Here is a 16,994-nt window from a genome sequence, read left to right as displayed (position 1 = left end):
ATGGGCTATTTACAGATGGGCTATGTACAGGTGCAATGATCTGTGAGCTGCTCTGACAGCGAGTCGCCAGCTTCAGTGATTTTTGCAATTCGTTCCAGTCATTGTAAGCAGAGAAATGGAAGGAAAGGCGGCCGAAGGAGGAATTGGCATTGGGGGTGACCAGTGAGATATACCTGCTGGAGCGCGTGCTACGGGTGGGTGCTGCTATGGTGACCAGTGAGCTGAGATAAGGTGGGGCTTTATCTAGCAAAGACTTATAGATGACCTGAAGCCAGTGGGTTTGGTGACGAATATGAAGCGAGGGCCAGCCAACGAGAGCATACAGGTCACAGTGGTGGGTAGTATATGGGGTTTTGGTGACAAAACTGATGGCACTGTGATAGACTACATCCAATTTGCTGAGTAGAGTGTTGGAGGCTATTTTATAAATGACATCGCCAAAGTCAAGGATCGGCAACATATGTTTCCCATGCCAATAAAGCACCTTGAATTGAATTCAGAGAGCGAGAGAATAAGCATTAGCATACAGTGGCAGATCGTTAGAATTAGCATGTAACACTGCTATGCAGTTATAGACATATATGTTCCCTAGATGGCTGACAGCAGGCGTTGTTCTGAAGCCACCGTCCCCCATATTGGTACTCCCCAGAAGTTACAGTGCGCCATAGCCTACTACTCACAAGGTGTGCCCCCTGACGGGCAGGTTGATGGTCCTGGACATCCGGTCTCTGAAGATAGGCAGGGTGAGGCTCAGGCCGCTCATACTGGTCCCGTTCTCCAGGATGTCTGTCAGGGAGGCCAGGGACTTAGTAATGTTCTTAGTAGAGGGGTCTAACACGGGACACAGGTACTCTGCTGATACCGCCTTCATCTGGGCTGACAGACGAGGCTCCGTCTGGGGGGAGAATGATGAAAAAAAGTCACATGATGTCTTTAATAAACTACACCTTGGGAGATAGCGGTGTAATGATCTTGGAGTTCGGTCAAGGCAACTGTCACCCAATTACTCATGTGTACAAGATGCACCGCCCACAACCATAAGGCTCTCCAGAGGGGGGTGCGGTCTGCACAACGCATCACCGGGGGGCAAACTACCTGCCCTCCAGGACACCTACAGCACCCGATGTCACAGGAAGGCAAAAATGATCATCAAGGACAGCAACCATCCCAGTCAATGCCTGTTCACCTGGCTATCATCTAGAAGACGAGGTCAGTACAGGTGCATCAAAGCAGGGACCGAGAGACTGAAAAACAGCTTCTATCTCAAGGCCATCAGACTGTTAAACTGCAATCACTAACACAGAGAGCCTGCTGCCTACATACAGACTTGAAATCATTGGCCACTTTAATAAATGGATCACTAGTCACTTTAAATAATGCCCCTTTAATAATGTTTACATATCTTACATTACTCATCTCATATGTATATACCATATTTTATACCATCTATTGCATCTTGCCTATATCGCTCAACCATATATTTATATGTACATATTCTTACTCCATCCCTTTAGATTTGTGTGTATTAGGTAGTTGTTATGGAATTGCTAGATTACTTGTTAGATATTACTGTACTGTTGGAACTAGAAGCAAAAGCACTTCGATACACTCAAATTAACATCTGCTAACAACGTGTATGTGACCAATAACATTTGATTTAATTTGTGTAGAGGCTGCTTTCTACAGGTATCTAATGGAACTATACCCCTATGTCTCACGTGTAGAGGCTGCTTTCTACAGGTATCTAATGGAACTATACCCCTATGTCTCACGTGTAGAGGCTGCTTTCTACAGGTATATAATGGAACTATACCCCTATGTCTCACGTGTAGAGGCTGCTTTCTACAGGTATATAATGGAACTATACCCCTATGTCTCACGTGTAGAGGCTGCTTTCTACAGGTATCTAATGGAACTATCCCCCTATGTCTCACGTGTAGAGGCTGCTTTCTACAGGTATCTAATGGAACTATCCCCTATGTCTCACGTGTAGAGGCTGCTTTATCTAATGGAACTATCCCCCTATGTCTCACGTATCTACAGGTGGAACTATCCCCCTATGTCTCACGTGTAGAGGCTGCTTTCTACAGGTATCTAATGGAACTATCCCCCTATGTCTCACGTGTAGAGGCTGCTTTCTACAGGTATCTAATGGAACTATCCCCCTATGTCTCACGTGTAGAGGCTGCTTTCTACAGGTATCTAATGGAACTATACTCCTATGTCTCACGTGTAGAGGCTGCTTTCTACAGGTATCTAATGGAACTATCCCCCTATGTCTCACGTGTAGAGGCTGCTTTCTACAGGTATCTAATGGAACTATCCCCCTATGTCTCACGTGTAGAGGCTGCTTTCTACAGGTATCTAATGGAACTATCCCCCTATGTCTCACGTGTAGAGGCTGCTTTCTACAGGTATCTAATGGAACTATCCCCCTATGTCTCACGTGTAGAGGCTGCTTTCTACAGGTATCTAATGGAACTATCCCCTATGTCTCACGTGTAGAGGCTGCTTTCTACAGGTATCTAATGGAACTATCCCCCTATGTCTCACGTGTAGAGGCTGCTTTCTACAGGTATCTAATGGAACTATCCCCTATGTCTCACGTGTAGAGGCTGCTTTCTACAGGTATCTAATGGAACTATCCCCCTATGTCTCACGTGTAGAGGCTGCTTTCTACAGGTATCTAATGGAACTATCCCCCTATGTCTCACGTCTCACGTAGAGGCTGCTTTCTACAGGTATATAATGGAACTATACCCCTATGTCTCACGTGTAGAGGCTGCTTTCTACAGGTATCTAATGGAACTATCCCCCTATGTCTCACGTGTAGAGGCTGCTTTCTACAGGTATCTAATGGAACTATACCCCTATGTCTCACGTGTAGAGGCTGCTTTCTACAGGTATCTAATGGAACTATCCCCCTATGTCTCACGTGTAGAGGCTGCTTTCTACAGGTATATAATGGAACTATACCCCTATGTCTCACGTGTAGAGGCTGCTTTCTACAGGTATCTAATGGAACTACACATATCGGCTTTCAACAACCTCTACTCTGTTTAGTCAACAGAAAGCACTCAGATGTTTAGTCAACAGAAAGCACTCAGATGTTTTACCTGTATCGAGTGAGGGTTCCACATAGCAAACATGTCATATGAGCCAGTAACGTCCTGAACCAGTGAAATAAACTGAAGAAGAAAAGCTGATTTAACCTCCGCCTGAAATCCTGCTGCCACATGTTGACATACCTGGACCTTCATCTTGAAGTCATCCTGACTGGCTGAAGACTTCATCTGACACACACTGCAGAGAGAGAAGACAGAGACATAAACACACACTGCAGAGAGAGAAGACAGAGACATAAACACACACTGCAGAGAGAGAAGACAGAGACATAAACACACACTGTAGAGAGAGAAGACAGAGACATAAACACACACTGCAGAGAGAGAAGACAGAGACATAAACACACACTGCAGAGAGAGAAGACAAAGAGACATAAACACACACTGCAGAGAGAGAAGACAGAGACATAAACACACACTGTAGAGAGAGAAGACAGAGACATAAACACACACTGCAGAGAGAGAAGACAAGGAGACATAAACACACACTGTAGAGAGAGAAGACAGAGACATAAACACACACTGCAGAGAGAGAAGACAGAGACATAAACACACACTGCAGAGAGAGAAGACAAGGAGACATAAACACACACTGTAGAGAGAGAAGACAGAGACATAAACACACACTGCAGAGAGAGAAGACAGAGACATAAACACACACTGCAGAGAGAGAAGACAGAGACATAAACACACACTGCAGAGAGAGAAGACAAGGAGACATAAACACACACTGTAGAGAGAGAAGACAGAGACATAAACACACACTGCAGAGAGAGAAGACAAGGAGACATAAACACACACTGTAGAGAGAGAAGACAGAGACATAAACACACACTGCAGAGAGAGAAGACAGAGACATAAACACACACTGCAGAGAGAGAAGACAGAGACATAAACACACACTGCAGAGAGAGAAGACAGAGACATAAACACACACTGCAGAGAGAGAAGACAAAGAGACATATACACACACTGCAGAGAGAGAAGACAGAGACAGAAACACACACTGCAGAGAGAGAAGACAGAGACATAAACACACACTGCAGAGAGAGAAGACAAAGAGACATAAACACACACTGCCGAGAGAGAAGACAGAGACATAAACACACACTGCAGAGAGAGAAGACAAAGAGACATAAACACACACTGTAGAGAGAGAAGACAGAGACATAAACACACACTGCAGAGAGAGAAGACAAGGAGACATAAACACACACTGTAGATAGAGAAGACAAGGAGACATAAACACACACTGCAGAGAGAGAAGACAAGGAGACATAAACAACTGCAGAGAGAGAAGACAGAGACATAAACACACACTGCAGAGAGAGAAGACAGAGACATAAACACACACTGTAGAGAGAGAAGACAAGGAGACATAAACACACACTGCAGAGAGAGAAGACAGAGGCATAAACACACACTGCAGAGAGAGAAGACAGAGACATAAACACACACTGCAGAGAGAGAAGACAGAGACATAAACACACACTGCAGAGAGAGAAGACAGAGACATAAACACACACTGCAGAGAGAGAAGACAGAGACATAAACACACACTGCAGAGAGAGAAGACAGAGACATAAACACACACTGCAGAGAGAGAAGACAGAGACATAAACACACACTGCAGAGAGAGAAGACAAGGAGACATAAACACACACTGCAGAGAGAGAAGACAAGGAGACATAAACACACACTGTAGAGAGAGAAGACAGAGACATAAACACACACTGCAGAGAGAGAAGACAGAGACATAAACACACACTGCAGAGAGAGAAAACAGAGACATAAACACACACTGCAGAGAGAGAAGACAAGGAGACATAAACACACACTGTAGAGAGAGAAGACAAGGAGACATAAACACACACTGTAGAGAGAGAAGACAGAGACATAAACACACACTGCAGAGAGAGAAGACAGAGACATAAACACACACTGTAGAGAGAGAAGACAGAGACATAAACACACACTGCAGAGAGAGAAGACAGAGACATAAACACACACTGTAGAGAGAGAAGACAGAGACATAAACATACACTGCAGAGAGAGAAGACAAGGAGACATAAACACACACTGCAGAGAGAGAAGACAGAGACATAAACACACACTGCAGAGAGAGAAGACAAATACATAAACACACACTGCAGAGAGAGAAGACAGAGACATAAACACACACTGCAGAGAGAGAAGACAAGGAGACATAAACACACACTGCAGAGAGAGAAGACAAGGAGACATAAACACACACTGCAGAGAGAGAAGACAAGGAGACATAAACATACACTGCAGAGAGAGAAGACAAGGAGACATAAACACACACTGTAGAGAGAGAAGACAGATACATAAACACACACTGCAGAGAGAGAAGACAAGGAGACATGAACATACACTGCAGAGAGAGAAGACAAGGAGACATAAACACACACTGCAGAGAGAGAAGACAGAGACATAAACACACACTGCAGAGAGAGAAGACAAAGACATAAACACACACTGCAGAGAGAGAAGACAGAGACATAAACACACACTGCAGAGAGAGAAGACAGAGACATAAACACACACTGCAGAGAGAGAAGACAAGGAGACATAAACACACACTGCAGAGAGAGAAGACAAGGAGACATAAACACACACTGCAGAGAGAGAAGACAGAGACATAAACACACACTGCAGAGAGAGAAGACAAAGACATAAACACACACTGCAGAGAGAAGACAAGGAGACATAAACACACACTGCAGAGAGAGAAGACAGAGACATAAACACACACTGCAGAGAGACGTGTGATGATGAGTGTGTGTTGTCACCGTGTGAGGGTCAGTGTGATGATGAGTGTGTGTTGTCACCGTGTGAGGGTCAGTGTGATGATGAGTGTGTGTTGTCAGTGTGTGTGGGTCAGTGTGATGATGAGTGTGTGTTGTCACTGTGTGAGGGTCAGTGTGTGAGGGTCAGTGTGTGAGGGTCAGTGTGATGATGAGTGTGTGTTGTCACCGTGTGAGGGTCAGTGTGATGATGAGTGTGTGTTGTCACCGTGTGAGGGTCAGTGTGATGATGAGTGTGTGTTGTCAGTGTGTGAGGGTCAGTGTGATGATGAGTGTGTGTTGTCAGTGTGTGAGGGTCAGTGTGATGATGATGGCTGTGTGTTGTCACCGTGTGAGGGTCAGTGTGATGATGACTGTGTGTTGTCACCGTGTGAGGGTCAGTGTGTGAGGGTCAGTGTGATGATGGCTGTGTGTTGTCAGTGTGTGAGGGTCAGTGTGTGAGGGTCAGTGTGTGAGGGTCAGTGTGTGAGGGTCAGTGTGATGATGAGTGTGTGTTGTCAGTGTGTGAGGGTCAGTGTGATGATGACTGTGTGTTGTCACCGTGTGAGGGTCAGTGTGATGATGAGTGTGTGTTGTCACCATGTGAGGGTCAGTGTGTGAGGGTCAGTGTGATGATGGCTGTGTGTTGTCAGTGTGTGAGGGTCAGTGTGATGATGAGTGTGTGTTGTCACCATGTGAGGGTCAGTGTGTGAGGGTCAGTGTGATGATGGCTGTGTGTTGTCACCGTGTGAGGGTCAGTGTGATGATGAGTGTGTGAGGGTCAGTGTGTGATGGTCAGTGTGATGATGAGTGTGTGTTGTCACCGTGTGAGGGTCAGAAGGGGATCATGTAGTCTCACCTGCCATCCGAGGCCTGGCTAAATTCTGACGGCTCCTCATCAGTGCTGACATAACCATTCTCTGTGGGGACACACATAGAAACACCAACAGTGAGTGAGTGAGTGAGTGAGTGAGTGAGTGAGTGAGTGAGTGAGTGAGTGAGTGAGTGAGTGAGTGAGTGAGTGAGTGAGTGAGTGCGTGCGGGTGTCCTCACCATGCTGTACGTTGTGGATGAGTGCCTGCAGCTCAGGGATACACTCAGCCTTCTCTCTCAGTGCATCCAGGATGATGTGATTGTGGGCAGAGCCAATCACATCTGTCTGTCTCAGCTGACCCTCCAACAGACGAATCTGAGACTCCTTCTGAGCCACCTGTAACCCCTACACACACACACACACACACACACACACACACACACACACACACACACACACATACACACACACACACTCCTCTTATTCCAACTGTCCTGCAGTCCTTGGAAAGACCAGCAGAGGGAGATATACATCAACTATCAGCTGCTCTTGTGTTCATTACCTTGTCAATGGAGGCCTTGAGGAAGTGGTCCAGCAGGTGCCGGGCCTCGGCCAGAGAGCAGGAGCTGATGACCACTGAGGTGTCCACTGAGTCCAGCTCCTCCTGCAGGAAATATCCAGCACTAAGACATATGCTACTACAAGATGGCTGTGGACCTGTGTATGTGTGTGTGTGTGTGTGTTCTTACCTTGGTTTCCTCTATCTGTATGAAGGTAGCTTGGCAGTCTGATAGGCTGTCATTGATATAGTCAATGTTTGCGTTCAGAACCTCAATGTCCTCGTTCATTTCCTGGACAAGGCAGTCCTCTGTGTCAGGCCCCTCACCCTCTGCCATTAGCACCTCCCTCTTACGCAACAGTGCCTCCTGCTGCAAGGACAGCTCCTCACGCTTCTGTCTCACACACACACACACACACACACACACACACACACACACACACACACACACACACACACACACACACACACACACACACACAGGAGAAAGTAAACCCACGTTAGCTATATCAATATGGTGATTAATTCAAGGAAGGGTTGAAGAAGAATGCATTTTTTTGACTATTTTAACTGGTCACTATGACACCCACTACAGACAGCAAAAATTAAGTCTGTAACACTTTACTTATAAACTGCAGGGTGTAACCGCCTCATAGTGAATTAGAAGTAGTGTTAGCAGGACGAGGAAGTGTCCCTAGAGGACAGAGGAAGTGACCTCATACAGTACCTTGATGAGTCGGTCCATGTCGGCCTCTACGTTGGTGATGGTCATCCTCTGCATGACGATGTCCAGGATCCTCCTCTCCAGTGTTTGCCACTTCTGACGGGCCGCCTTGGTGAAACTGCTACTACCCCTCAGAACCCCCTTACCCTGCTGGACACGAGTCCTACTCCTACACAGAGAGAAAGACCAAGGACAATAGAGGTTAACTGTCAGTCCTAGAACACCCTGCTGGACACGAGTCCTACTCCTACACAGAGAGAAAGACCAAGGACAATAGAGGTTAACTGTCAGTCCTAGAACACCCTGCTGGACACGAGTCCTACTCCTACACAGAGAGAAAGACCAAGGACAATAGAGGTTAACTGTCAGTCCTAGAACACCCTGCTGGACACGAGTCCTACTCCTACACAGAGAGAAAGACCAAGGACAATAGAGGGTTAACTGTCAGTCCTAGAACACCCTGCTGGACACGAGTCCTACTCCTACACAGAGAGAAAGACCAAGGACAATAGAGGTTAACTGTCAGTCCTAGAACACCCTGCTGGACACGAGTCCTACTCCTACACAGAGAGAAAGACCAAGGACAATAGAGGTTAACTGTCAGTCCTAGAACACCCTGCTGGACACGAGTCCTACTCCTACACAGAGAGAAAGACCAAGGACAATACAGGTTAACTGTCAGTCCTATCACAGCTCAATCGTTCCTCTTTCTACTGCTGGGGTGGGGGAGGAGAAGGAAGAGAATAGGAGAGAGAGAAAGAGAAAGAAAGAGATTTTGAGAGGAAGGGGGAGAGAGTTGGGGTAAGGGAGGGCGAGGAAGGCAGGGATGGAGACAAAGAAAGAAGAAGATGGAGAGTATATCAGACTAAGAAAGTCAATTCTGTCAATTTGATTTGAAAATAATCAGATAAATGGTTTTGTAAAAGGCACTCCTCAAAATTGAATGAAACTTTGTTGAATCTGACAATAGCCTTGGCTAAGTAAATGTCAACAGACTCATACCTCATCTGAATCTGACCTTCATATAGCTCAGACATACCGGTAGGATAGTCCAAAGGTTTGCCTGCCGACCGTTCTTAGCACCTCTAAACAGTGTGTCGGCAGTTCATCTCTTTAGTGTTCACAGAGCCTTTAAGTCATCAGCCACTCAGCCGTGTTAAAATACTCCAAACCAGAAGGTGGCAGTAGCGCTGCACGGCATGTCTGTGTGTGTTGCTTTATGGTTTAGTAATCAATGTTAGCTAGCTAACTAGCTAGCTGCAATGTTGTTGCTTTTGTTATGGAAAGAGCTTGTTACTAGCTAAATAATGTTGACATATTTTGCATGGAGAGTGCTTAAGTCAATTCTGTCAATTTGATTTGAAAATAATCAGATAAATGGTTTTGTAAAATCACTCTCATGAATGAAACTTTATTGAATCTGACAATAGCCTTGGCTATTAAATTCAACAGTATCTTAGTCTATGCTGAATCTGCTCTCAGACATACCGACATTACTCATCTCTATGTGTCGGCAGTTCATCTCTTATGTTCACTGAGCCTTCTATACCATTCTACTGTATCTTAAACTATGGCAGTAGCGCTGCACGGCATGTCTGTGTGTGTTGATGGTTTAGTAATCAATGTTATCTAGCTAGCTGCACATTACTCATCTCGTATGTGTTCTGGAACCAGCTACTGTTATCTAGCTAAATAATGTTGACATATTTTGCATTGCTTACCGCATATGTATATTCTATCCTATTCTACTGTATCTTAGTCTATGCTGCTCTGACATTACTCATCTCGTATGTATATACTGCATTCTATACCATTCTACTGTATCTTAGTCTATGCCGCTCTGACATTACTCATCTCGTATGTATATACTGCATTCTATACCATTCTACTGTATCTTAGTCTATGCCGCTCTGACATTACTCATCTCGTATGTATATACTGCATTCTATACCATTCTACTGTATCTTAGTCTATGCCGCTCTGACATTACTCATCTCGTATGTATATACTGCATTCTATACCATTCTACTGTATCTTAGTCTATGCTGCTCTGACATTACTGACATTACTCATCTTCATATGTATATACTGCATTCTATACCATTCTACTGTATCTTAGTCTATGCTGCTCTGACATTACTCATCTCGTATGTATATACTGCATTCTATACCATTCTACTGTATCTTAGTCTATGCCGCTCTGACATTACTCATCTCGTATGTATATACTGCATTCTATACCATTCTACTGTATCTTAGTCTATGCTGCTCTGACATTACTCATCTCATATGTATATACTGCATTCTATACCATTCTACTGTATCTTAGTCTATGCTGCTCTGACATTACTCATCTCGTATGTATATACTGCATTCTATACCATTCTACTGTATCTTAGTCTATGCCGCTCTGACATTACTCATCTCATATGTATATACTGCATTCTATACCATTCTACTGTATCTTAGTCTATGCCGCTCTGACATTACTCATCTCGTATGTATATACTGCATTCTATACCATTCTACTGTATCTTAGTCTATGCTGCTCTGACATTACTCATCTCGTATGTATATACTGCATTCTATACCATTCTACTGTATCTTAGTCTATGCCGCTCTGACATTGCTCATCCATATATTTATATATTCTTCATTCCATTCCTTTACTTAGATTTGTGTGTATTGTTGTGAAATTGTTAGATATTACTGCACTGTTAGAGCTAGAAACACAAGCATTTTGCTACACCTGATTTGACGGCCACAGCTAGATAACTAGCGAGCAAGAAATAAATGATTTAATTCATTCTCCATAATCACATACAGCCCATAGATACAAGTTTAGCTATCTGGCTAATGTTAGCTAATTTGTTAGCATAATTCGCTAGCTAGCTGTTGTACTAGCTAGGTAAAATCAAGACGCAAGGCGCACTTCACAGAACAGGCGTTCCTTAGTCAAAATATGCAAATACATTCTCCAACAAACCAATAGAATCTCGCTGCAGCTCACTGACTCTCAGTGTGTTTCATGCTTTAAGCAGCTCACAGATTCTCAGTGTGTTTCATGCTTTAAACAGCTCACAGATTCTAGGTGTGTTTCATGCTTTAAACAGCTCACAGATTCTAGGTGTTTCATGCTTTAAACAGCTCACAGATTCTCAGTGTGTTTCATGCTTTAAACAGCTCACAGATTCTAGGTGTGTTTCATGCTTTAAACAGCTCACAGATTCTAGGTGTGTTTCATGCTTTAAACAGCTCACAGATTCTCAGTGTGTTTCATGCTTTAAGGAGCTCAGATTGTCTGTGTGTTTCATGCTTTAAGGAGCTCAGATTGTCTGTGTGTTTCATGCTTTAAGCAGCTCACAGATTCTCAGTGTTTCATGCTTTAAGCAGCTCAGATTGTCTGTGTGTTTCATGCTTTAAGCAGCTCACAGATTCTCAGTGTTTCATGCTTTAAGCAGCTCAGATTGTCTGTGTGTTTCATGCTTTAAGCAGCTCACAGATTCTCAGTGTTTCATGCTTTAAGCAGCTCAGATTGTCTGTGTGTTTCATGCTTTAAGCAGCTCAGATTGTCTGTGTGTTTCATGCTTTAAGCAGCTCACAGATTCTCAGTGTTTCATGCTTTAAGGAGCTCAGATTGTCTGTGTGTTTCATGCTTTAAGCAGCTCAGATTGTCTGTGTGTTTCATGCTTTAAGGAGCTCAGATTGTCTGTGTGTTTCAAGCAGCTCACATGCAGGCACATAGGCATGCACACCACAGGAGGTTGGTGGCATCTTAATTGGGGAGGTTGGGCTTGTGGTAATGACTGGAGAGGAATCAGTGGAATGGTATCAAATACATCAAACACATGGTCTCCAGGTGTGAGACATTCCATTTGTCCTGTTCCGGCCATTATTATGAGCCGTCCTCCTCTCAGCAGCCTCCACTGAGGCACACACACACACACTCACACAGACACACACACACACACACACACACACACACACACACACACACACACACACACACACACACACACACACACACACACACACACACACACACACACACACACAGAGAGAGAGCACCAGCATAGAGCACCCACACACTCGTCTTTTCTCTGCCTCTGACCTGGAAATTCATCAAAACACACACACACACCAGATACAAACACACTCTCCCTGCTCTGCATCTGAGCTGACAATCCATGACACACACACACTCCTCCTCGCCGTGACTCACCCAACAGCCCGTGTCCCGTTGACACACACACACTCCTCGCCGTGACTCACCCAACAGCCCGTGTCCCGTTGTTGGTCACCCCTTCGCTCTGTCCCAGGTAGCCGTTCATCTTGGTGTTCCACTGTCTCACTATGTTAGACACATTGGTTGGAGTGGTCCTAAACCAGAATATAAACAACAGGACACAAGCTATGAGCTAGATGAACGTGTTGTTCATCATGACACACTGTGTAGTGAAACAGAGGCTCAACAGTACATGTTTATCCATCAGCAGATCACATTCAGATCTCAGGTCTTCTGTCTCACAAACACACAGGATTGTTAAGCTCTTGACAAGTTAGCTAGTGGGGGGGGCTAGTGATTCGATGGTGCAGGTGGTAGCGTTTCAAGCTCAGCAGTAAGGTTAACCAGTTGAACTTGGTTACAGTAGCAGTACTGCCTACCTGTTGGACTCTGGTTCAGAGGAGGTGGTGCTGGGAGACAGTTCAGCGCCAGAGTCTGGGGGCTGTAAACGTCTAGCCATGCGTCCAGACAGGGGTTTAGCCAGCCGTCGTAACGCTGTCACCTCCTGACTCTTTCTACGTAAGACAAGCTCCTGCTGACACTTCTGACTCTCCAACGACCTAATCTGGTACTGAGGGAGGGGGGGAGGTGGAGAGATGTCAGACAATACATCTGGAGTACATGACTCATAGAGGTTAAACACATATAGAGGGGTTAAACGCAGACGACACATTTCAGTTGAAGGCATTCAGTTGTACAACTGACTAGGTATCCCCCTTTCCCCTTCCCCTGTACTAATGATTTATTGAACTGGCCTGAGAAGGGAGGTAACAGGTATCCCCCTTCCTCTGTACTAATGATTTATTGAACTGGCCTGAGAAGGGAGGTAACAGGTATCCTCCTTTCCCTTCCTCTGTACTAATGATTTATTGAACTGGCCTGAGAAGGGAGGTAACCACTGAGGAAGTACAGTTCCCGCTCAGCCCAGTCAAAACTGTTCGCTGCTCTGGCCCCCCAATGGTGGAACAAACTCCCTCACGACGCCAGGACAGCGGAGTCAATCACCACCTTCCGGAGACACCTGAAACCCCACCTCTTTAAGGAATAACTAGGATAGGATAAAGTAATCCTTCTCACCCCCCCCCCCCCTTAAAAGACTTAGATGCACTATTGTAAAGTGGCTGCTCCACTGGATGTCATAAGGTGAAAGCACCAATTTGTAAGTCGGTCTGGATAAGAGCGTCTGCTAAATGACTTAAATGTAAATGTAATGTAATGTAAATGTAACAGGTATCCCCCCTTTCCCCTTCCCCTGTACTAATGATTTATTGAACTGGCCTGAGAAGGGAGGTAACAGGTATCCCCCCTTTCCCTTCCCCTGTACTAATGATTTATTGAACTGGCCTGAGAAGGGAGGTAACAGGTATCCCCCCTTTCCCTTCCCCTGTATTAATGATTTATTGAACTGGCCTGAGAAGGGAGGTAACAGATATCCCCCCTTCCCCTGTACTAATGATTTATTGAACTGGCCTGAGAAGGGAGGTAACAGGTATCCCCCTTTCCCTTCCCCTGTATTAATGATTTATTGAACTGGCCTGAGAAGGGAGGTAACAGGTATCCCCCCTTCCCCTTCCTCTGTATTAACCTAGAAATGTTAAAAAGTATCTGGTTGAGTACAAGAACATCATAAGTGTATTACGTATCTCCAGGCATACACTTCTATGTCACCTCACACACACACAACCTGACACACACACACACACACACACACACACACACACACACACCCTGACACACACACATAAACACAACCTGACACACATACACAAACACACCCTGACACACATACACACACCATGACACACACACACACACACACACACACACACACACCTGACACACACATACACACACCCTGACACACACACACACACACACACACACACACACACACACACCCTGACACACACACACACACACACACACACACACACACACACACACACACACCCTGACACACACACACACACACACACACACACAAACACACCCTGACACAAACAAACACACCCTGACACACACAAACACACCCTGACACACACAAATACACCCTGACACCCTGACACACACACAAACACACTCTGACACACACACACACACACAAACACACCCAGACACGCACACAAACACACCCTGATACACACACACAAACACGTACCTCCTGTTGTCGCTGCTCCTTCTTGAGCTGAGCGATCTCTCTGTTCCTCTTGGCTTCCACCATCCTCCTCCTCAGCTGCTCCTCCTTCATCTGCTTCATCAGCGCCACCTGGGGACCGGAGGAAGAACTGCACTTAGCTGAAGAGAACCCTCAAACTTGCTGACATACTTCTCAGGGAGCATCGGCCATCGATGACTGTGGGGGGAATACCCTCACATAGGCCTATAAACATTGCAGATGGAAATGTTTTGCAATTTACAGTACCAGTCAATAGCGAAGATGTCAAAACTATGAAATAACACATATGGAATCATGTAGTAACCAAAAAAGTGTTAAACAAATGAAAATATATTTTAAGATTCTACAAAGTAGCCACCCTTTGCCTTGATGACAGCTTTGCACACTCAATTGTGTTGTGACAAGGTGGGGAGGGTATACAGAAGATAGCCCTGTTTGGTAAAAGACCATGTCCATATTATGGCAAGAACAGCTCAAATAAGCAAAGAGAAACAACAGTCCATCATTACTTTAAGACATGAAGATGCAGTCGCAAAAACAATCAAGCGCTATGATGAAACTGGCTCTCATGAGGACCGCCACAGGAAAGAAAGACCCAGAGTTACCTCTGCTGCAGAGGATAAGTTCATTAGAGTTAACTGTCTCTCATGAGGACCACCACAGGAAAGAAAGACCCAGAGTTACCTCTGCTGCAGAGGATACATTCATTACAGTTACCAGCCTCAGAAATTACTGCACAAATAAATGCTTCACAGAGTTCAAGTAACAGACACATCTGAACATCAACTGTTCAAAGGAGACTGCTTGAATCAGGCTTTCTTGGTCGAATTGTTGCAAAGAAACCATTACTAAAGGACACCAATAAGAAGAAGAGACTTGCTTGGGCCAAGAAACACGAGCAATGAATATTAGACCGGTGGAAATCTGTCCTCTGGTCTGATGAGTCCAGATTTAAGATTTTTGATTCCAACCGTGTGTCTTTGTGAGACGCAGAGAAGGTGAACGGATGATCTCGGCATGTGTGGTTCCCACCGTGAAGCATGGAGGAGGAGGTGTGCTGGTGTGGGGTGTTTCGCTGGTGACACTGTCTGTGATTTATTTAGAATTCAAAGCACACATAACCAGCATGTCTACCACAGCATTCTACAGCAATATTGTCATCCCATCTGGTTTGCGCTTAGTGGGACTATAATTTGTTTTTCAACAAGACAATGACCCAAAACACACCTCCAGGCTGTGTAAGGGCTATTTGACCAAGGAGAGTGATGGAGTGCTGCATCAAGATGACCTGGCCTCCACAATCACCCGACCTCAACCCAAGTGAGATGGTTTGGGATGATTTTGAGTGAAGGAAAAGCAGCCAACAAGTGCTCAGCATATGTGGAAACTCCTTCAAGGCTGTTGGAAAAGCATTCCTCATGAAGCTGGTTGAGAGAATGCCAAGAGTGTGCAAAGCTGTCATCAAGGCAAAGGGTAGCTACTTTGAAGAATCTCAAATATAAAATATATTTGGATTTGTTTAACACTTTATTTGGTTACTACATGATTCCATATGTGTTATTTCATAGTTTTGATGTCTTCACTATTATTCTACAATGTAGAAAATAGTCCAAATAAAGAAAAACCCTTGAATGAGTAGGTGTGTCAAAACTTTTGACTGGTACTTTGACTGGTACTTTATAGTTGACACAATTCTCTGCTTCCTACTCCATTCTCCTCCTCTCCCTCTCACTCTCCTTGTCCTCCCCTCCTCTCCTCTGCTCTGCCCTCCTCCTCCTCCTCACCTTGGCTTTCTTCATCTCGTTGACCTCCTGCTCTAGATTCTTCAGCTCTCGTTCATAGCGTCCCTGGTTCTTCAGTAGCCTCGCGTGTTCCTTCTGAGCCGCCTGTAGCTTCATCAGGTCTCTGTTCATCTCCTTTAGCCTCTTCTCATAATCTGACTTGATCCTGCTAGCCTTCTCCTCCGTGTAGTTCTCCATGGACACTAGAAAGGAGGAGAGAGAGAGTGATGCTTATTAAATGAGGTAGAGCTGAAATTGAGTACAGTACAGTATGTAAAGGTTACTGCAAATATAAGGAAACACTTCAGTAAATGAGGGATACAAAGTATATTGAAAGCAGGTGATTCCACATGAACATCTTAGGGTCATGTATGAAAATGCCCAGGTGCCCATTATTTTGGATACCATGACTAGAAGAGATCTCAGTGACTATGAAAGAGGGGTGTCAAAGGAGCATAGGGAGTTTAAAGGGTGTGTGTGTGTGTGTGTGTGTGTGTGTGTGTGTGTGTCAGTCACCAGATCTCAACCCAATTAAACACTAATGGAAGATTCTGGAAGCAGCACCTGATACAGCGTTTTCCACCACCATCAACAAAACACCAAATTGTGAAATGTCTCATGGAAGAATGGTGTCACATCCCTCCAATAGAGTTCCAGACACTTGTAGAATCTATATGAAGGTGCATTGATGCTGTTCTGGCTCGTGGTGAGCCGACGCCCTAT

General features: G+C 44.9%; 1 protein-coding gene across 1 annotated transcript in view; it reads right to left on the bottom strand.

The window, feature by feature from the left end:
* The window catches only part of LOC115125713 (kinesin-like protein KIF21B), a 96,723-nt gene that overhangs the window by 58,231 nt on the left and 21,498 nt on the right, over window positions 1–16,994 (bottom strand). The window contains exons 13-23 of the mRNA XM_065002032.1: window positions 16,275–16,474; window positions 14,473–14,580; window positions 12,695–12,885; window positions 12,302–12,409; window positions 8,033–8,198; window positions 7,496–7,699; window positions 7,309–7,410; window positions 6,986–7,151; window positions 6,792–6,852; window positions 3,249–3,303; window positions 681–895 (exon numbers count right to left, since the gene is read on the bottom strand). Of these exons, the coding sequence (XP_064858104.1) occupies window positions 681–895; window positions 3,249–3,303; window positions 6,792–6,852; window positions 6,986–7,151; window positions 7,309–7,410; window positions 7,496–7,699; window positions 8,033–8,198; window positions 12,302–12,409; window positions 12,695–12,885; window positions 14,473–14,580; window positions 16,275–16,474 (1,576 nt within the window). The remainder of the gene's footprint in view (window positions 1–680; window positions 896–3,248; window positions 3,304–6,791; window positions 6,853–6,985; window positions 7,152–7,308; window positions 7,411–7,495; window positions 7,700–8,032; window positions 8,199–12,301; window positions 12,410–12,694; window positions 12,886–14,472; window positions 14,581–16,274; window positions 16,475–16,994) is intronic.

The sequence above is a fragment of the Oncorhynchus nerka genome, linkage group LG15 (assembly GCF_034236695.1).
Source record: "Oncorhynchus nerka isolate Pitt River linkage group LG15, Oner_Uvic_2.0, whole genome shotgun sequence".
Classification (NCBI taxonomy): Eukaryota; Metazoa; Chordata; class Actinopteri; order Salmoniformes; family Salmonidae; genus Oncorhynchus; species Oncorhynchus nerka.
This window is presented reverse-complemented; position numbering and strand designations above follow the sequence as displayed.